General features: G+C 34.2%; 3 protein-coding genes across 3 annotated transcripts; 1 reads left to right on the top strand and 2 right to left on the bottom strand.

Annotated features, from left to right (window-relative positions):
* The first annotated feature begins 3,161 nt into the window (after positions 1–3,161).
* On the top strand, positions 3,162–9,713 carry LOC105966272 (protein MAINTENANCE OF MERISTEMS-like). Its single transcript, XM_088824616.1, has 6 exons — positions 3,162–3,202; positions 3,743–4,857; positions 4,934–5,511; positions 8,247–8,298; positions 9,129–9,248; positions 9,549–9,713. Coding segments are annotated over exons 1-6 (2,031 nt in total). The 5' UTR covers positions 3,162–3,201.
* Positions 9,714–10,376: 663 nt separating this feature from the next.
* Positions 10,377–13,855, bottom strand: LOC148767429 (protein FAR1-RELATED SEQUENCE 5-like). Its single transcript, XM_088824615.1, has 3 exons — positions 13,556–13,855; positions 11,271–13,190; positions 10,377–11,189 (listed from the first exon to the last, which is right to left on the bottom strand). Exons 1-3 carry the CDS (start codon positions 13,607–13,609, stop codon positions 10,377–10,379), a joined length of 2,787 nt encoding a protein of 928 aa, XP_088680741.1. The 5' UTR covers positions 13,610–13,855.
* Positions 13,856–14,593: 738 nt separating this feature from the next.
* LOC105969310 (Leucine-rich repeat (LRR) family protein) lies at positions 14,594–20,013 on the bottom strand. The gene is made up of 6 exons (XM_012994063.2): positions 19,536–20,013; positions 15,995–16,225; positions 15,451–15,597; positions 15,193–15,335; positions 14,981–15,095; positions 14,594–14,870 (listed from the first exon to the last, which is right to left on the bottom strand). Exons 1-6 carry the CDS (start codon positions 19,812–19,814, stop codon positions 14,790–14,792), a joined length of 996 nt encoding a protein of 331 aa, XP_012849517.2. The 5' UTR covers positions 19,815–20,013; the 3' UTR covers positions 14,594–14,789.
* Positions 20,014–22,444: the final 2,431 nt, after the last annotated feature.

Raw genomic sequence — 22,444 nt, 5'->3', positions numbered from 1 at the left:
AGAGGTAAAGCAGTTAGGAAAGAGTGGAAGAGATCTGCATAATTTTAGTATTTAACTGAGGATATTTTCAAAAAATCACAAATAGCAGGATTTTTTGTACGATTGAATTTGATCTAAATAGAAGTGCAAATTAGTTTTCCTCTGTCGTCGTATATGCAATTCGCCAGATAACTAAGGCCCCGTTTGGTTGGGGAGATTATCCATGATTAACTAAATAGTTGGACTTTGTTGGATGTTTGGTATCCCCAATAACTTACCGGGTCGAGCCGCAAATATTATCTTATCATGGCTTATCTTGCCTTTTAAGCATATTTTTTGTTGAACCTTCCAAAGTGCAATAAAACAATTGAGTTTCATTAGACTATTTGATCTTATCTTGGCTAATCTTATCTTGGCAATCAAACAAGGCCTAAATCTCAAATTTTATTTATTACTTAAAATAGTAGGAACCACAACCGTCGTCGTATATGTAATTCTCCCTATAACTAAATCTCAAATTTTATTTATCACTTAAAATGGTAGGAACCACAAAAGACACATGTATTGCTTGCTAGTAAATTAGAAATAAGAAAATATGTTTAGGCTGCTACCTCCCAGCGTTGAAGTCCTGGAAACAAATCTTATATATAAGAGAAAGAAACGCTATGGCAACCCTAAGAAACCCTAATGTCATATTTGTAATTTTTTTTTCAATTTTTATCAAATTTTTATCTCCTTAATATTATTTTAAATATTATTTTTGAATTTTATCATATTTGTATCCCCTAAATATTATTTTAAATATTATTTTTTATTTTTATCAGATTTTTGTCTCCTAAATATTATTTTTTATTTTTATCAAATTTTTATCTCCTAAATATTATTATAAATAATATTTTTTTAATTTTATCAAATTTATATCTCCTAAGTCCTAACTATAATTTTAAATATAATTTTCAACTTTTAGCAGATTTTTATCTCCTAAATATTATTTTCGAATTTTATCAAATTTATATCTCCTAAATAATATTTTAAATATTTTTTTCGAGTTTTATCATGTTTTTATTAGTTTTTTATCTCCTAAATATTATTTTCGTTTTTTATCAGATTATTGTCTCCTAAATATTATTTTCGATTTTTATCAAATTTTTATCTCCTAAATATTATTTTAAATAATAATTTTAATTTTAATCATATTTTATCTCCTAAATATTATTCTAATTATTATTTTCATATTTTATCAACTTTTATCTCATTAACAATATTTGAAATATTATTTTCGATTTTTTATCAAATTTTTATCTCCTAACTATTATTTTAAATTTTATTTTCGATTTTTATCTCCTAAATATTATTTTTGGATTTTTTTATCAAAATTTTTCCTCCTAAATATTATTTTATATATTATTATCGATTTTCATCAAATTCTCCTAGATATCTTATATCTTATATATAAAAGAAAGAAACTTAAGAAACCCTAATGTCATATTTGTAATTTGTTTTCAATTTTTATCAAATTTTTATCTCCTTAATATTTTTTAAATATTATTTTTGAATTTTATCATATTTGTATCCCCTAAATATTATTTTAAATATTATTTTTTATTTTTGTCAGATTTTTGTCTCCTAAATATTATTTTTTATTTTTATCAAATTTTTATCTCTTAAATATTATTATAAATAATATTTTTTTAATTTTATCAAATTTAAAGAAAGAAACGCTAGGGCAACCAAACCCTAATGTCATATTTGTAAATTTTTTTCAATTTTTATCAAATTTTTATCTCCTTAATATTATTTTAAATATTATTTTTGAATTTTATCATATTTGTATCCCCTAAATATTATTTTAAATATTATTTTTTATTTTTATCAGATTTTTGTCTCCTAAATATTATTTTTTATTTTTATCAAATTTTTAACTCCTAAATATTATTATAAATAATATTTTTTAAATTTTATCAAATTTATATCTCCTAAGTCCTAACTATAATTTTAAATATAATTTTCAACTTTTAGCAGATTTTTATCTCCTAAATATTATTTTCGAATTTTATCAAATTTATATCTCCTAAATAATATTTTAAATATTTTTTTTTCGAGTTTTATCATGTTTTTATTAGTTTTTTATCTCCTAAATATTATTTTCGTTTTTTATCAGATTATTGTCACCTAAATATTATTTTCGATTTTTATCAAATTTTTATCTCCTAAATATTTTTTTAAATAATAATTTTGATTTTAATCATATTTTATCTCCTAAATATTATTCTAATTATTATTTTCATATTTTATCAATTTTTATCTCATTAACATTATTTGAAATATTATTTTCGATTTTTTATCAAATTTTTATCTCCTAACTATTATTTTAAATTTTATTTTTGATTTTTATCTCCTAAATATTATTTTTTGATTTTTTATCAAATTTTTATCTCCGAAATATAAAATTATTATCGATTTTCATCAAATTCTCCTAGATATTATTTCTAATAATCTGATTTTCAATTTTTACACAAAAGGGTAAATAAATCTGATTTTCATCCCTAGCGGATTTTGTGACATCGTTTTACAGAATGTCTGCAACATTTGAATTTTATTTCTTCCCTACCTAAGGCTTCTTCTTTTGGTAACCCGACTTTAGATTTTGTTTCTTATCTTCTTCTTCATCCTATTGCATGTGTGGCAATTAGTTTACATCTTTTTCCATCATGGCTTATAGGTAGGGGGCAACTATTTTGAATACTAGTTTTTGCTTAGTTGAATACTACCTAGTTGAAAACCACAATTGAGTACATATTTTTAAGTTTTTTCTTACTTTAATACCAAAATAAAAATAAAAGTACAAAAATACCCTTTCATACAAAATACTAATTACATCAATTTTTCTTTGAAATTACCTATTTGAAAACCAAAACCAACCCTCATTAGGAGAGTTGGTACCTAGCCTTACCAATAGGGTAAAAGGTCTAGGGTTCGAGTCCCCCCTCCCCTACTTTCCCTTGTAATGACTTGAATTACTCAAAAAAAAAGAAAACCAAATAAAAAAAAAGAAAAAAAAAATTCAAACACAAAAAACCTCCCTCCGTCCACCTCCCTCCGTCCACGCCGCCCGACGCCGCCGCCGCCGCTCCAACCATCGCCGCCGTCTGACGCCGACGCCAAACACCGCCGAACGCCGCCCAACGTCGCCCAAAGCCGCCGCCGTCGTCGTCTTCGAATAGTAAGTTATAGTTGTTTCGATTTTTTTTCTTTAATATTTATTTAAGATTTGATTGTTTGATATGGGTAATTAGGATTTGGTTGTTTTAGGTTAGAATGATCGTTAATTAGTAATGGGTGCATCTGATTTCAGTCGATTTGAGCATTGATTTGAGATTCGTGGGTCGGTTCTTCGTTCACCATTTTCGACCTGTATATGTCGATTTTCGATGAATTTTCGACAGGTTGATGTCGAAAATTCATCCAAAATCGACATGTAGATGTCGAAAATGGTGAAATGTTGAATTTGGATTTTGGTAATTTCGACAGCTACCTGTCGAAAATGGGTTGCATTTTCGACAGCAACTTGTCGAAAATGGGTTGAATATTCGACAGGTACCTGTCGAAAATGCAACCCATTTTCGACAGGTACCTGTCGAAAATTAAACCCATTTTCGACAGGTAGCTGTCGAATTTGAACTGTGAATATTTTTTTTTTTTTTTTTTATTTGCTTGTGTTTATATTATGTATATTAATTTTTATTTGTGTGTTATTTTGCAGTGGAAGAACCACGTGAACCTCGTATACCTCCGACTGTCTCGAACCGTAAGAAGAGGAAGGAATTATCCGATAGAGGCAAGGGCATAGCAGTCACGACCAAGAAAAAGACCACGACCAAGAAGAAGTCTGGAGAGGGTTCTTCGTCAACGAATCCGGTGTCGGCTCTACCTTCGACTGTAGAAGTTGGTGATTCGAGCAACGAACCGGTCCTAGGTCCCGAGATACCGGAATTGTACACAAAATTTGATAAGCACATTGCTTATCATATTGTGAACGGAGGGCCAGATCGTTCGGAGCGCGGCTCAGAATTTCGAATACGAAATCACACAGGAACCTTGAAAGGTTGGGAGCCGGCGCCGTTTATTACAGAGGTAGTACAAAGATGTGGTTTAATGTCAGTTGTACAGGCATCGTACAACACTGTGGACGGCCATCTACTTAGAGCCTTCGTAGAGAGATGGCAGCCAGCTACCAACACATTTCACTTACCTGTTGGAGAGATGACCATCACACTTGACGATGTGAGTACGTTGGTCGGTTTGCCAGTTGTTGGGCGTACCGTATCTTGCGAGCGTTTGGTCCGTGATTCCAAAACCATTCCCAGTTCTTTGATGTTCGAGTTGCTAGGTGAGTACCCGGACGATGTAAACAAGAAGAAAGCGGTCAAGTTGGAATGGTTGAAGGCTAAATTTAGCAAAGTGACCATGAGAGATAGTGCGGAGAAGAGGACATACGCCATTCGGGCGTATTTGTTATTTTTGCTCGGGTGTACTATACTGTGCGACAAGACAGGCAACATGGTAAGCGTTGAGTACCTAAATCTTGTATCTGATTTGGATCGGATCGGCGAGTATGCTTGGGGCACTGCATGTCTTTGCCGGTTGTACGATGAGCTTTCCTCAGCCTCACAAAAATCAACGAACTCGATGGCTGGCTGGCTGACGCTCTTTCAGTCATGGATTTACGAGCACTTTCCTTATTTGGGGGGTGGCACATTGAAGACGGAATTCGAGGGGCCATTAGCGAGCCGATGGGAGCCTCAGTCAAAGACTACTTCAACGCCTGAACGAGCGTCGTACCTGCGATCTCGATTAGATGATTTGATCCCCGATCAGGTAACATACCAGTTTAATAATTTGTTATTACTACTTAAGTAGGTTTTTACATCTAATTTTTTATTTATTTTACTAGGTTTTATGGTCACCGTATACGGCTATTCGTGATCGTTTCCCGATGCCAGATTCTGCTTGGTTTAGTGGGATGATATGTTGCATGGACCACTTCGAGGCATATCATCCGGACAGAGTGTTGAGGCAGTTCAACCGGGTGCAAATCATTCCAGGTCGTGCATACATGTCAAAAGATATGTACAAAGCTCTAGCTAGCAAAGGTCGACCGGTCCAGAACTCAATTTTCGTTGCGTACGGCGAACGATTCTCTGATCGGTGGGAGGAGAATTGTCTGGACGAGGAGTCGAGGTCCGTTGAAATTGAACTCGGGGAGGCGGACACTTCGCCGGACTACATGAATTGGTTCCGACCCAGATGCATGTTACAACTAAGTAGGCATGGAGCCCATCCACCTCGACCCCAGGCGGATCGACCTCGACCCCATGAAGCTCGTCCAGAGGGTGGTACCGATAAGGAGGTCCAACTTTCACAAATTTTGGAGTTGGTGAAGGGTACACTTAGCGAGGTGCGGGGACTTGCGCCATCCGACGCTCATACGGTCATGTGGGGGACCCTAAATGATATTGTCAGATTGATCGTGTAACATCCCGCATTTTCATAAGCATTTATATATGAATATATTCAATATATAGTAAATACGAATATACGTGCATTTCATGAATCGAGTAGTGATTTATACTTTCTTTACGTGTTTATGTGATTTAGATACATTATAGTATTTTTAGAAGTAGACATGTTATTAATTGAGTAGTTGATTCTAATTATGTGATTTAATGAATTTAGTGACCATCTATGTAACTCATGCTAATTGGGATTGTATATGTGCATATATATTTTATGCTAATATATAATATATGATGTGGACTTAATTATGTATGTTATATGTGCATATTTAATTGATGTATATGTATGTGACATACATGACATAGAACCCCTCTCTCTCTCTCGGTTTGAGCATAGGAAATGCCACACCATTTATCTTTTATTATTTTAATATTATTTATGTATATATATATATGTATGTATAGGTGTTGTGTGTGCATGTGCTTTATGTTATGTGAAAGTGCCGTGTGTATAAGTTGAGTGTGTTGGGTTGATGGTGAGTTTCCAAGTGTCCAAGTCTTCCTAATTGCTACCTACACCCTCTTGTTTGTAATATTGCAAGTAAGTACCTCTTCTCTCCTATAAATAGCCTCTTCATCTTCAATTTTCAGCACACAAACATCAGCCAAAATCCCTCATTCTCTCCCCTCCATCTCGTCCAAACACTCCCCAAATAGAAGAATTGCTCTTCAACTTCAAAAGCCTTGAAGATCCTCCATAAAAGTCTCTATTTTTCTCTTCTAAAATCACCCCAAAATGCCTCTTTCTCCCTAATTTCGGGATTCTCCTAATACCTTCAAATAAATAGTCATATAATCTCTCAAACTCAGCCCCAAAGCCATCCAAGAACATCCAAGCCAAACCCCGCCGAAAATCCACCGAGCCTTTGGTTTTCTTACTCCTTCATCTTTGATTTCTTGCTATTGGGTAAGGACCTCTTGGTCTTTACTGAAATAATAACCTAATTAATATGAATTATATGTGTCTTAATGAATTATATGTTTGTGGTTTTAATTTTGGGCTTTAGAAGATAAAGTTCTTGATGAGTACTAATTGAATTTCAGTTTCGTAGCCTCTGTTTGTATTGCATGTCTGATCGGGTAATCCTTGAGATAAAATTATGAAATTTCATGGTATTCTAGATCTTTTTGTTAGCTTCATGCTGATATAAATTATGCATAAATCGGATTTATATTGAGTAAGTTATGAACCTCTTTCTAAAACTGCACAGTTTCTGAGTCATTTATGAACTATGTGTTTAATACGACTTTATACTAATTTTATTTACGTTATTTACTTGGATATGATTATAGACTTATTAAACTTCTTCTTTGCAAAATTTCATAGTGTTTGGGTAAAGGTATGAATTATTTGGTAATTTTAAAGTTGATTGCTCTGTTCTGGAAATTTGACTGTGTGACTGCACTAAATTAATTATTTCTCTTAAACGGTTAAGTCTATTGCTAAACTGTTTTAACAAGGTATAATATACTTATAGATGAACATCGTGTGAAATTTTCAGGTGTTTTGGATATAGGTTCTAAGAGATATGAATTTTCAAAGTTGAAATACCAAAACTGTCCGATTTTCTAAAATAAACTATTTTGAACTAGAAAGTATGTTTAGAAGTATGGTTTTAAATTCTTGATCCTTAGTTAATAGAAGAATTAAAATTATATTAAGATAATAAAATATGAGAAGTTGAATTTAATTATAGTTATGGTCATGAATTATTCATTTAAGTCATTATGTGTGTTTCGATTGATTTGGTATGTTGGTTTGAGATTCATTATGTGTGTGCCGTATGTGTGTAAGTATTGAAGATTGTTGGGATTACTTGTGGGATTATTGGTCAATTAAACTCGTTAATGTTATATAGTATATGTTATATTTCATACTTTATATATATGTTAAATAAACGACTATATATTTATATATCCTAGCCTGCGTGGTCGTAGGAATAATTCCCGATCCATGGCTTATATATGTATATTATCTCTATAGCAACCTACGTGGTCGTTGAGTGAAAACTCCGATCCATGGTTTATGTAAATATAAAATATACTATTATAAATATATGTGGGGGTGTGTACAGCTATATGTGTGTGTGTGTGGATGAACAATAATCTTTACGTGATTCGTATTTATTGTGCTACGCTTGATTGGATATCATTGCCGTGTGTGTGTGTGTGTGTACAACCGTGTATATATTTGTGCCATATGTGTGATTTAATTAGTCTATGTGATAGTATGTGGTTAGTAAATCTTTGTGTTATTTTATTGTGGCATATTTGTGTGTTATTTGTGGTGTTTAAACGGTAATAGCATTTTGGTCTTAGCATTCATTCATGTCCATGCATATCACGTATTTTTTGAAAGTTTGGAAAATTAATGGAATGCTTGAGTGAATAAACGGGATACGGTGGGCCGGTATCCAGATATTGTTAAAGAGTGGTTTGATCCCACTAAAGAAACGGGCTCGTAACAGTTTATTGGCCAAGTATGGAAATTAATTTTTCACGGATCCGGTTACTGAAAATGGATTTGTTTTTTTACGATTTTTAGGGAAAACGAAAATGTGTTTTACACGATTTTTATGGTAAACGGGAAAGGGATTTTTTCATGATTTTATGGTAAACGAAAACAAGTTTTTACACACGTGTATCACGTATTCTCTTGAAAGTTTGAAAAATTAACGAAATACTTGGCAGAATAAACATCGGATACGGTGGGCCGGTATCCAATAAAAGTTCAAAAGGAGTGGTTTGTTCCACAATAGAAACGGGCTCGAAACGCTTTATAGTTTATTGCTAGGCACAAAAGTTAGTGCTTAGTGAATAAACGGGATACGGTGGGCCGGTATCCAACTAGGATGAAATACGTGGTTTAAACAGAACGGGCTCGAAACGCTTTATAGTTTATTGCTTGAGTACAGAAATTAATTTTTCGCGGATCCGATAAAGTGAAAATATTTTTCCATGCATTGCATTCACACGCATTTTGGTTGTTTTGCATAATAAAGTGAATTATGTGGGTATAGTGTGCTTTTATGAATTATGTGTAATTATGTGCTTTTGTGACCCATGTTGTCGTATTTGGGGTTCTGATAAGGATCATGTTGCATTGCATTTACATGCGTAAAGTGTTAAATTGATACTAAAGGGACTTTATGTCCGCGAGTAATATGAGGATTTTATATCTGTATAATATGAAAGAGGACTATGTGTCCAATATACCAAGATTGAGGTAAACAGTATTATATGTTTATATGTAGAGCGATATGTTCGACTATGTTTTATATTCATGCTTCGTGGTTCTTAATTTTGAAGAATAGAAGTACTGTATTTGTATGTGATGTTATGTGCTTTTACTTATGTGATCGAATGTCTTGGTCTAAACGAATAAATTGAATATAGAGGACATAGTTGAAGCTTTAGGATTATCCCTACACGAAAAAAAAACATAGAGACGAGGACTTTAGGGCTCCTATAGGACGTGAGTGACACGTTGAGATAGGCGTGAGTATCGTCAGACCAATGTTCTTACTGAGCCAGTGGTTGGGCTCACGCTTTATGCGATTTTCCCCTTTTCAGGTTCTCGAAGTAATCAGAGTGCGCAGCGGAGCGGAGTTCGAGGAATCACGAACCTTGAGGCCTTGCACGTCTTACCCGGATTTCGTAAAAGATCATGTTTTCACTTTCGTCTATAAAAAGGTCTTATGTACAAAATGGAGATTTTCATGATTATATTTTACTCTGATTTAGGAATCCAGTCTATTAAACGGGGGTATTTAAATCAAGTTTATTTTCCTTCCGCTGTCTTACAAGTGTTTTCTAAACCCTGATGATGTTTAAGTAGCACTCTTTATGAAAATCGTAACTTTGAGTTGTGGGTATATTTAAAGTAAAGAAAAATGATTTGATAAGGTTTTCTCAAAGTTCAAATTGATCCGAAATTTTTAAAGTCCACTAAAATATTTCTTCTTTAACTAAAATTCATGGAGGGTGTTACAGATCGAGCCGGATGCCCCACTTCCACCTCCTTCGAGGTCATCGGATGCCCCACCACCACCTCCAGGTAGCTCGATAGGGCCAATTCCACCGCCATCGAGCTCGTCCGATGCCCCACAGGCGGTTGTGAAACGCGTGTTTAGTAGGAAGAAAAAAACACAGGATTAGTCTTGTATTTTTTTAGATGGATGTTGTTTGATGGATTTTATTTGTTTTACTTGTTTTTTAATTTAGTTTTATATGGATCTTGGTTGTTTTAAATGAAAATATTTTTGATAATTTGAATTTTTTTTTTTGTCCAAAGAACACTTAGAATATGTTTTTTATCTTACATTGCAATATATTTGGGGTTAATTTCACAAAAAAAAAAATTTGCAAAAAAAAAAAAATTGCATACAGCTCCAATTCGACAGCTAGCTGTCGAATTACTGTGTGTAATTCGACAGCTAGCTGTCGAATTTGAGCTGTATGCAATTTTTTTTTTTTTGAAAAAATTGCATTTTTTTTTTTTTGTCCAAAAACACTTAGAATATGTTTTTTTATCTTACATTGCAATATATTTGGGGTTAATTTCACAAAAAAAAAAATTTGCAATTTTTTCAAAAAAAAAAAAATTGCATACAGCTCCAATTCGACAGCTAGCTGTCGAATTTGAGCTGTATGCAATTTTTTTTTTTTTTGAAAAAATTGCATTTTTTTTTTTGGTCCAAAAACACTTAGAATATGTTTTTTATCTTACATTGCAATATATTTGGGGTTAATTTCACAAAAAAAAATAAATTTGCAATAAAAACCCAACACTTAATAACATTGAAAGTAGCACCAGTAACTTTACATATTTTTGTTGGGAGAACTATCACCATTGTCTGATATAGTAATAATCTCGAAACTCTCTCGCGTGGCAACATTTTCACCTATTAATTCTCTAAATGCTGTAATCCGACCATCCATTTCTGCAGGCTTCCAACCATAAGCTTTAGGATCATGACATCGGTACCAATAATCGGCGATAGGAGGTATTGGACAATTCTTGTTCAAGACAACATGCACGAAGTGACAGTTGTCGACGAATGCCATACCGTGCTCTTGTCTCTCGCTGAAAAGCTTTGGATCGCTCAATAGGGGAAGGAACGTGAGACACTGATACTTGGATAAGTAGACAAGCACAATATTGTATGTTGAAGCAATTACATGACCCATATTTGGAAAAGACATCCAATGATCACGAGTTGCAGGAACATCCCAGTTACTCACAATAGCTTGCATGCTTCTAACGGTTTCTTCGCCACGGTGCATGGTCGTGTAAGTGGAAAAATTAGAAGTCAACTCCCGTAGCATGTCATCTCGCACTCGACCCCATTCATCTTCTCCAAATCCCATCATAGAGGCAACTGCCCGAAATCCACAGTGTCCATCTGAACCGACATTGATGATTTCTCGAACGTGCATACGAAATCGTGGATGGATCGTGTCAATGTACTTATTCTTGCCGATCAAACCTGGTGGCAATCCCACATCTGCATCTTCAAATAATGGTTTGACCGACTCTTGTGTCGGTATAGTGCTTTTTCCTGACTCTTGAGTTGGTATAGTGTTGAAAGAATCATTCGAATGCCCTCGTAATCTCATCAGTACAGGTATAAGCTGCAGTATATTACACTTCATTACTCAGCACAATTATAAAATACAACTTCAATGAAATGAGACGATAGTAGCGACATTTACCTTTGGAGAACAACTAGCTTGCTTCGATTTTTTTTTCTTTGGCTCCACATACTCAAAATGTGATTTGTCCCGAGTGCTTGATTTGTCTTTCCTACTTTTTGCCGGTCGACCTTTGCTAACAACTTTTTCACTTGGCTCCGTAAGGTTAGTCTTCTCTGGGTGGGTAAAATGTCTCAAATGGTTGCGCAATCGAGTTTTTGCATCGAGATCGGCACATTCAAAGAGCTTCTGGTATTCCGATAATTCTTCGTCGATGGTTGGTAGGATGACTTGGCCTGTGGTCGCGACGGGCTCCATACTCATGTGTTTCCAATACGAGCCTATTAACTCAACTGGGATAGGACATTTGTTCACAACAACATACTCATGAAGTTCATGGCGACATGGTAGACTGTGGGTTGTTCGGATGGCGCAACTACAACCCATATCGCTCGGTTGCAATAGTTTCGCATTGTCCACCTCAACTTTGAGTAGTTGCCGAGCGTATTTTGAGATACTTCCACGAAGCTCATTGTATATCAACGTTTTGAAAGTGTGCTCGTAAGTATTTTTACTTACTTCAAAGGAAGCCTTGATGTCATTGTGTTGTTCGACAATTTGATTGTGGACTTTCGTATACAAATCCACAAATGTGCCAGTTGAATTACGCACATCCCTTTTCATTCGTCCGTGTGCCCCCTCCACCCTATTAGAAGTGTACGTTCCAAAATGAGTATACTTATTTGTCCACACCGATACAAGTCTCTCCTTGTACGGATCCAACCATGAATTAGCTACATACTCTATAGCCGGGAGATAACCCATAAATGTTCTTTTCAAATCCTCCCAATCCTCATTGAACTCCTCTATGGTATTTCTTTCAATAAGAGCCGAAAAACTCGACTGAAATTGCTTCCATTTGGTGATGTCCTTTGGGAACAATTTCTTACAATTGGCCACTATATTCTTGTTCACATGCCACCGACACAGCAAGTGATGACTCGATGGATACACATTGGCCACTGCTTTCATTAAACCCAAATCTCGATCTGTTACAATGCAATTAGGCCGAGGAAAACTGGTCATGGCCTCCTTCAAACAACGCAACGCCCATTCAAAATTTTCCGTCTTTTCGTGGTCCAAGTAAGCAAAGGCAATTGAGAACGTCTTGTTGGTACAAGTAAAACCCACAATCTCAAGAAATGGGAGTCCGTAACGATTGGTCTTGTACGTGCAATCGATGACGAATCCGTACGGATACGACTGTGCCAACTTAATGCATTTCGGGTGGATCCAAAACAAGTCGGTAATCGCATTCAACTCGTTCGATCTATGGTACGAGAGGTATTCATCTTCTTTCAACTTGACAAACAATGATTGCAATTGAGATCTCCCATCCAATTCACTGAAATTTAACTTAGAGATAGTATTGTAAACTGTCTTCATACCAGTTACATTAGACGGGTCATTTTGCTTCAATGCTCTTAGAATTGCCCTTGGTTTCACCATTGCTTTCTTCATAGTGTGAACAAAGGAAACATCCTCCTTTGATAATCTTCCGGCATAAGAGTGTCCGTGCAAGTTTTCGAATAAGTTGTGGTTGTGAATACCACAACTAACATCCAATTTCCACTCAGCCTTTTCATCATCCTTGTGTTCTCTTGTCCCCTTCAATTTAAACGGACAATTGCATTTCTTTGAACCGGTGCTCCTTTTTCCCGGTCTTTGATCATCTTCACCTGGTACCTTCTTGCCAACATAATGGCCCCCACGCTCACAACGAACAATCACATACGGTGTCCTACGTCCTCTATCCCCGTCACTCGAACCCCCAATCATTAACACCATTCCAATTCTTTTACATACTTCACGAACCCATGCCATTAAAGCTTCTTTTGTTGGGAATTTTTCTGACGTGGTAAATGAATGGGTGCAATCGATCTACACAAAAGTGTCGAAAATATAAGACAAGTAAATTTGCAACAGGAACAAAATCGACACTAAAGTGTCGAAAATTACCCATATTTTCGACACTTAAGTGTCGAAAATACCCTTTACTTTCGACACCTAAGTGTCGAATTATGATGCAATTTTCGACACTTAAGTGTCGAAAATATGGGTAATTTTCGACACTTAAGTGTCGAAAATGGCATCACAATTCGACACTTAGGTGTCGAAAGTAAAGGGTATTTTCGACACATACATGTCGAAAAATAAGGGTATTTTCGACCTGTATGTGTCGAAAATACATGGCGAGTTTTAAAAAAAAAAAAATTTCAAAATCGATGTTTTAGCTCAAAAAATACCTGAATGGGTTCTCCTTGCTCGTAAACTACCATTCTATTGTCATTTGAGGCCATTTTGCAAGTTGTGTAAGGTTTTGATTTCTTTTGTTTTGGGGTTTTTTAGGAGGGTTTTTGGGGAGGGAGAAGAAGGAGGTGGAGGAGGTGAGGGGTTTGTGAGTGAGGAGGGAAATGTTTTTTTTAGGTTTTTGATTATTTGGTTTTTAAGAAAGAAAAATAGTATTTGTAATATTTTTTGGTTTTAATTTTCATTAAGGGTATTAAAGTAATTTACAATTAATTATTTATTTTTTATTTTTTTGGTATTCAACAAAGCAAAAACTAGTATTCAAAATAGTTGTCCCCTTATAGGTAATTTCATTTTGTTAAATTATGTGTTTCATTAATTTATACCAAAGTTTTCAAATTTTATGTATAACAATTATTTCATTTTATATGTTATTGGACATGTTATTGAAAGGGATGATTTGAGAAAATTAACCAAAAATGGGCGGAGCCACAAGCTATTGGAAGTCGACCTTCAAGACTTATTGTTTGTATGCGATATTTAATTTATTGTTTATATTTATTTTTGTTTCTTAATTTTCCAATTGTTAATTCCAGTGGCAAAACAACCTTAAAATGAGGCAGTGGAGAAGGGCTTAGTTCCGATGCAAGATGTATAGATGGCCTTTTACGATGGTATGTTGTCGATAGTTTAGTTTTGATTATGTTAACTTAGTTATTAAATCTAATTACTTTTAAGCTCAACATGGAAGACATAATTGATAATTTTTTTCCTGGTTCAAATTTTCAATCTACTGGTATTAGCTGATTCAATTCATTTGGAAAATTATTCAACAGTAAAGTTATGTCCTTTTTTTTTGTGTGTAGTATACTTAATAATGTTCCAGTATAATAGAATTTTGATCATACGATATATCAAACGTTTGTTTATATTCTTACAACATCAAAATAATGCAATTTGTTGTCCCGTGCATCGCACGGGTACAATTACTAGTTATGTTAAAACAAAGACAATTCCAGATAGCATAAAGAAAGTTGGGAAGAAAACCGGACACACTCTTTAAATACCCATTAAAAAATTTATGACAACCAGTAAAATTTATGGACTACCAATTTATAAGAATAAATATTCAACAACAACCAATTTGAGATGATTAATTATAATCAATTCAATCACTCTTATGTATTTAAGTTAGAAGATAGAGCGGAAATCTGGAAAAAACGGGGAGCTCTATGCAAACATTTCAGAGTCAACTTGCTGAACGTTTGGGAATATTTGCCTCAAAGCAGAAATATACGTAGGAGAACTTGCCTGCCAAATAGTGTCATTATAAACACTTAGTTAATAAAGAGATGGTGAGAGAATTAGTATACGTGAATAACAGAAGAAAATGAATGTTCGCTCACAAAGCAAAAACTTACACACGGATTGCGCTCAAGATAGATGGTAGTGAGATTCTCTTTAGAACCCGCAACAGCTTCGGCAATGTTATCCAGTGATGTTATTTGGTTGTCGTTAAGCCACAAATCTTCTAACCTGTAGGTAGCCAAATACGCAGAATAAGAAAAAGGGAACAAAATTCACATCCAAAAAGAAAAGATGAATAATTAGCTGATGATACTAATTTTCATACTTTGCCAAGTTTTCGATGTCATTTACTTCCGTGAGCTTATTGGACGACACATCCAACACCCGGAGATTGATGAGAGTTGACAATCCTTCCATTTTCGCAATACCATTATGGCTCAAGTACAATTCTTCCAGCGCAACACATTCCTGAATATCATGCAAATAAAAAATATATATTCTGAATTAAACGTTTCACGTGAAAGTTGAATATGAAGAAAGTATTTATTGGACAATTACAGCATATGAAGTTTGTGGTAGCTACCTCAAGTCCGGCCATAGAAGTTAATCGATTACTTTGAAGGCTGAGCTTTTTAATTCCCTTTAGCCCACAAAGGTTAATGGCACGGATACGGTTGCGCCCGAGCCACAGCTCTTGTAATAATGATAAGTTTTGTAGGTTCTCCATTACCTGATAATCAGACTCGGTTCATAAATAGCTAATCAAACACACCCAACAATTTTGTGTTTTTTTTCAAATTTCAAGCTATCGTTTCTTACGCATGAGCAACAAATGATCTATCGAATACTGTAGGAAAGAAATCAGGATTAAACATTTTGCAAGAATATCCAAATTCAGAAATTTAAATTATTAGACATCGGTCGCCCTTTACGGGTCCAAATCAGTTAACTTGCTGGTCTATATGAAGTGCGAATTATCTGATTCATGATGGTGAACGAACCTCTAAGAACGCATAACCCCAATAATTCAAGAAAATATGTATTTTAGGTCACAGATTTTTTGAATTCGTATATACTACTGCATTAAAAGAGATAATACAAATTATTGTTTAAGAAATGGACCGAACCCGTAATTTGTTGGATCCAAGCTCAAGAATTTGCAGCTCATGGAAGTGCTCAATTTCTTCCATCTTCGTCACTTCATTCTTAGATACATAAAGTTCTTTGAGTGTGTTTGAGACCTTGGATAAACCATCAAGTGAAGAAATCTCGTTAAATGAAACATCGAAGACCAGAAGCATTTTGAATATGCTAACATCTGGAATTGTCTTCAGCTGATTATCCCTCAGCACAAGCTCCTGGATAAAAAACAAAAAGACGTCAGTATTTTGACACTAAGTAACAAGTTAAGAGCTTATTCGAAACCCTTCACGATATTCCGAAAGCAGAATATCATAGTAATAGAAAGGAGACGAAAAAGCTACAAAAGTAAATCCTGCTAAACTTTGTATATTATTTCTAGAAAGTAAATATTAAGCAGCAACAGATGGACAAGGCAGCACAACAATCATAATATTCGACTGTTCTGATCATCAAGAAAACATGCTTGTAAGAATCCACGTGCTTAGCTGAACACACCACACCGCACATGCACGCACAGACTTAGAGACGAACTATACATAATTCTTATCTTAGTTTCAAGGTTTTCATTTGTAAAATTAACAAAAAGATAAAGGTCAATCACAATTGAGGGTTTTTTTTTTTTTTTTCCTTGTAACTCAGCATGGTTATATCTAGGAAATAAAAAATAAAAATAAAAAAAATAAAAAAAAAAAGAAAAGAAAAAAGGTGTGATCTACACAGCCACTATTGGGGAAGTGCACCTTCTCACCAGCCTATCGATTTTTATTCGGATATAAATTCCCAAACTATTTAAAATATTCCCAGACAATCTTTGACCATAATGTTCCACATAGATTCTGACATACTTAATCATATTACACTTCGCCCCTAACTTTGAAAATAACAAGTGTAATCACCTAGATCAATTAAAATGTTCTACTTCCTCGAAGCTTCTCGTGGCTGCATAAATTGGACTATTTCACCAAGAATTATTGTCATGTCCTACCAGTTGCCTAATACGAGGAAACTTTAGCGAATTCCGTCATCTTATAATTTTAGACAGTGTTTAATTTATATATCCTTGAGTCTGAACTATGTGCATGAAATAACTAATTATTCATTTTATTATTCATTTTATGGTTATTAATCCGATCATTTTTACAATATATGTGTGTGTACATACATATATATATATATATATATATATATATATATATATATATATATATATATATATATATATATATATATTGCACGCCTTTAAAGTCATTTCATCTTCGAGTTCATCTTGCTCAACACCACAATCTAACTAAACATTTGCATGAGTAAAATGTAGAATCAGTTTTCTTTGACACCAGTGTCATAGCTTGGCATGGTACAGCATATTTAGAAAAAGGATATATCATATAAATACATGCAAACGAATAAATATATATGCACGTATACTTTCTTGGTTCATCTAACAATCATGGTAAATCTAAATATAGAAACTCAAAATTCAAAACTGTGAGATTCTAATTCAATATATTTTTCCTCGTGTCCTTTTTCTTTATTTAAGTTTGCGATAATTCATACTCATACACGCAAAGACCAGTATACTAGGATCACAGATACTAAGTAAAAGCAGGTTATCCTCAAGACTGAAATCGAAGACTTGTTAACAAGACAGCTTTATGACCATGGCACTTCATGATAATACTAATAACTATCCCTGCCATTCTGCTTCCATCTCTAGATTTTAGCTTGTGCAATTTAAATTGATGAAGAATCTAGAATTGAACGATAGCTACTATGAATTTTAAGGCAGTTCAAGTGGCTGACACAGTTAACCTGAGAATTACTTTAACATTAAGCAGAACAGAAATCATGATTATTTTATAGTATTAAACCTTGTATATATGATTACGAATCTTCAAGTAAAACAAGTGGTAGGTAGAAATAATTTTTCTAACGGATAATATGTTAATGATTTTATTTATCATCCCTCTACTTGGTATCAAGCATATTTTTTAGGAGTATCATTTATCTACTAAATTATGCATATAGATAACATTGATAAGGTGCCAAAATTCGGTACTCAATCTGAAACATTTGAGATGGACTGGTTATATTTAGAATAAGAATCGTCTAACATTGTTGAAGAAGCATCTGTTCATGCTACCATATTTGGTTCTTAAGATCATGCTAGGTATACAATTCGGGCACACAAAATAACTTTTATTTTTCCCAAGACTTATTATCACTTGAGGTAAAAGAAGTTGTGGAACAGCAGCAACCGTACCTAAGAACTGTTCTTTCATATGATAAATTAACCATTGAAGAAAATTACATTTTTTAATTCATATACTTTACTACTAAAAATGTTTTCTTCCATATACTATCATCAATTATACTTCCGTTGCCCCTATTGTCAAGTTGAACATTAGTTCTGATGGATCTGGTCAAATATGTTGCATAAGATAAACAAAGAAGCCCATAATGAAGGGTCTTCGACTCAAATTTGTTTTTTAATAGGTGAAAGTGTCCCAAGGACATGTCGCCACCAAATTCAAATGCAATTATCTGGCATATTATGCAATACTGAGCAACACTAATAACTGGTAAAAGAAGAAGCCAAGAGATGATTTTAATTGGCTAGTTCAAAAGCTATAACCAAGAAGCACAATAATTGCTATTCCGATTTTTCAGTGGACTGACAGAGAAGTTTATGCTATGAAGAGTGACATAAAAGATTTCATCACCACTGCCTCAACTCAAGCACTGTTTCGAAAGAAGAAAAAAAAGAAAAAAAGAAAAAGGAAAACTCGAGAAAGCCTTCATATCTCGATTGTTCCAAAAACTCAACGACGAAAATATAGAATAAAATAAGGTTTGATCAGGTCCATCTGCCCCACTTATTTAAACGGCAGTCATAAAACATTGTATGGAAATCAATTGAAAGTTTTTTTCGCAATAAAACCCCATCAGTCGCTATATTCACAGGAAAGTAGGAAACCACGACATGAGAAACGCGTATTCTACTAAGAAGCATTAAATATTTCTACATGAAAATGACGATGTAATTCTGAACTAATTCGCCATTTATTTCTTGTCAGTCTTCTATGAAATCCCAACTAAACTCCAAATCCAGCTTCAAGTAGTGAAGCAAGTTAATTTATGGAGTTTCGCAGTAATTAAAGGAACTCAAGTAAGAGACTGAAAATGTCTGCAATTAATTGGAAAATATTGAAAATAAAATTGAGAAATCGCAGTTTTGCTTAGAGGATATGATCATAACACTAACATAAGAAATGTACTCACAATATATGATACCTTGTAATTGGTAGAAATTAAGCAAAAATCAGGCAGCTTGTCAGATTTAATTTGGCATTTAGGGCTCGAAACACTGGTTTCGGGGTGAATTCGTGATTTGAACATTGGAGTATGCAAGGGAAGTTTGATTGCAAGGATTAATAATAAAAAAAACAAGGCTAATAAAATGATAACTGAAATTAGACCTAGAAAATAAAATTAGAGAAATTAATTCAATAGAAGAAAAGCAGTTACTTGGAGGGACGAGATGGAATGCCAGGCGGAGAGCGGCAGCACGCCGTCATCGTTGAAGAGGTTCTGGCGCAAAGAGAGCTTTTTGAGATTAGAGAGGTGAGAAATACGGGGGTCTAACGCCGTCAAACGGTTCGCCGTTAGGTCTAGTTCTGTGAGATTGGGCGGCAGCTCCACCGAGGCAAGATCGCGTAGCTGACAGCTCGTGAGGTCGAGGAACGTCGATTCGGCATCGTTTTCTCCCGCCGGATCTTGATCGTCGGGTCGGGTCGAGGGTTCCATGTAAAAGAGACGACGATTGGTCGGAACAACAACGATTTTGCTCGTTGGTTTTTGTTATGCAAGGGAAATGGTGAATGGCAAATTGGCAACAAATTGTGCCGAAAAAAATTTAGGCCTCGATACGCGGATTAATTTGGATTCGAGGAGATTGGATTATTGAATTAATTTGAATTTAATGGGATGGGATTAATTTCTAAATGAAATGCTATTTGCGGTCACAAAATTGCTATTCGAGGTTTATAACAAAATTCCCCAAAACTTTTAAAAATATCAAAAAACTCCCCAAAACTGCAAATAGCAAAAATAAAAAAAAAATTCGAAAATTCGAAATCAAGCTTGAAGAAGGGTTGGGTTTCGATTTTTTGATGTAATATCGACCCTTTTATGTGTAATATGCATTGGGTAGATCGATTACGGAACCAATTTCATGTTAAAAAGCCCTACAAATCGATTTGTAGGGCTTTTTTTTCGCAAAAAAATGTTTGAACGCCCATCTTGGGCGTTCAAACATTTAAACAAAAAAAAAAAAAAATATATATATATATATATATATATATATATATATATATATATATATATATATATATATATATATATATATTAATTTTTGCACTGGACGCCCAACTCGGGCGCCCAAATGCAGCTTGCACGCCCAACTTGGGCGTGCACTGCATGAATGGGCGCCCAAGTTGGGATTTTACGCGTTTTGGGGGTGTTTTTGGATTTTTTTGGGAAGTTTTGGGGTTTTAGTGAAATAAAATGTTTTTTGGGGTGTTTTGTTATAAACCGCGAATAGCAATTTTCAAGCCGCAAAAAGCAATTCTCATTTTCTAAATTAGTATTATCTTCTCTTTTTTTTTTTGGGAGTTAAACTAGTATTATCTTATGAGCGGGATAATTACAGTTTGTGTCCCTATATTATACACAAAAATCAAGTCCTTATAGTTTCTTTGTCACGATTTTAGCCTTCAAACTAACTATATTTTACAATTTTGGTTTGTTGTTTGATATATGTGCTAATTTGGACGGAATAAGTCACGTGTCGAGCACGTAAGCATGCTGAAATAACCCCATCGACCCTCTTTTTCCTATATTTTCGATTTAGCCCCAATTTCGCTTTAATTCTACAATTTTATCCTAGAAATATAAATCCCAACAAATATTAATCCCAATAAAACCCCAATTTCTGCAGCTCCGCCATTAATACCTTTGGCTTGATTGTTTTATTAAAAATAGCAAAGAATTACAAACTAAAACTGAGCCACAAGATACGGAGAAAATAATATGAAAAATTCTTAATTCTTTGAATATTAAACATTTTTAGCCTTTTCATAATTGGACAACACAGGGTCGGTCCGAGATATTTTGAGGCTTAGGGCGAACAAAAAAAGCGGCCCCTTCCAAAAAAACTTTTGAAATATACAAGTAATTAAAATATGAACATACAAGAAATCCGATTATGATTTTATGGGCCAAAATAAATAAAAAATAGGGTAAATTACACACACCCCCCTGAGGTAAGCTTAAATAACTGTAAGGTCCATGTGGTATCGATAATTACACTTAGCCCCCTGAAACGTAGTCAGAAACTCTAATGGGATAATGAATTGGATACGTTATTCCGATAGGGTTCTAACGGACTATTGGTTTCAGAAAGTGGTGAAGACAACAAAGAGCTATGGGGTGACATGGCTCCCCGAACATTCCCGAACATTTCTTAAATCACCCATAGCTATTTGTTGTCTCCACCACTTTCTGAAACCAGTAGTCCGTTAGAACCCTATCGGAATAACGTATCCAATTCATTATCCCATTAGAGTTTCTGACTACGTTTCAGGGGGCTAAGTGTAATTATCGATACCACAGGGATCTTACAGTTATTTAAGCTTACCTCAGGGGGCGTGTGTGTAATTTACCCTAAAAAATATATATGTTTCGGAATTAAAAAACATATTTTTATCTACATTTCAAAATTCCTCAACAATAATGAAACAACAAGAACACGGTGATAATAAATTAGAGAGAAAAGGTGAACATTGGGAATAATGCAAACGGTAAATTGGATGAAGAAAAATTGTAAAATGTAAAAATTAAAACTGAAAAGGCGTGAAGGAGTAAAAAAGACAATGAATTCAGACGTGAAAAAATAGATAAACATATAAATATAAAGGGTAAATTACAACCACCCCTGAGGTATGGCCAAATTACGAAAACCCCCTCTTGTTTGGATAATTACAACCACCCCTCAACTCATCAAATTTAGTGGAATCTTCGAGATTATATGGAATATTATTACTTTTGTACCCGCTTTATCCCATTCGAACTCTACATTTTGAAGCAAGATGATCATAATATGTGTTTTTTTGCTTGTATATATAAGATTGTGGTGCATTGGAAACTGTATTTTTACACAAAACGAGTACAAATTAGAGCACATTCCACAAAATCTACATGATTATGTTGAATTTGACACCATAAGGGTGGAGGTGTAAGAAAAAAAACATAGTTGAGGGGTAGATGTAATTATCCAAACAAGAGGGGTTTTTTTGTAAATTGACCATTCCTCAGAGGGTGTTTGTAATTTACCCAAATATAAAAGAGAATTGAAATTTTGGGCCCCACCATGAAAT

Source organism: Erythranthe guttata, chromosome 10, assembly GCF_056151865.1.
Source record: "Erythranthe guttata isolate IM_541 chromosome 10, IM_541, whole genome shotgun sequence".
Classification (NCBI taxonomy): Eukaryota; Viridiplantae; Streptophyta; class Magnoliopsida; order Lamiales; family Phrymaceae; genus Erythranthe; species Erythranthe guttata.
This window is presented reverse-complemented; position numbering and strand designations above follow the sequence as displayed.

Excerpts from the sequence above, each read along its gene's own strand:
- LOC105966272 (XM_088824616.1), top strand. Across the intron at positions 5,512-8,246 it reads GATATTGTCAGATTGATCGT|AATAAACATCGGATACGGTG; the intron begins GTAACATCCCGC and ends AATACTTGGCAG. Across the intron at positions 8,299-9,128 it reads ATAAAAGTTCAAAAGGAGTG|GTTCTCGAAGTAATCAGAGT; the intron begins GTTTGTTCCACA and ends TCCCCTTTTCAG.
- LOC148767429 (XM_088824615.1), bottom strand. The coding sequence starts at position 13,609 with ATGGCCTCAAATGACAATAGAATGGTAGTTTACGAGCAAGGAGAACCC. Across the intron at positions 13,191-13,555 it reads AGCAAGGAGAACCCATTCAG|ATCGATTGCACCCATTCATT; the intron begins GTATTTTTTGAG and ends ACTTTTGTGTAG. Across the intron at positions 11,190-11,270 it reads AAGCTAGTTGTTCTCCAAAG|CTTATACCTGTACTGATGAG; the intron begins GTAAATGTCGCT and ends AATATACTGCAG.
- LOC105969310 (XM_012994063.2), bottom strand. The coding sequence starts at position 19,814 with ATGGAACCCTCGACCCGACCCGACGATCAAGATCCGGCGGGAGAAAAC. Across the intron at positions 16,226-19,535 it reads ATTCCATCTCGTCCCTCCAA|GAGCTTGTGCTGAGGGATAA; the intron begins GTAACTGCTTTT and ends TTTTTTATCCAG. Across the intron at positions 15,336-15,450 it reads CTTCTATGGCCGGACTTGAG|GAATGTGTTGCGCTGGAAGA; the intron begins GTAGCTACCACA and ends CATGATATTCAG.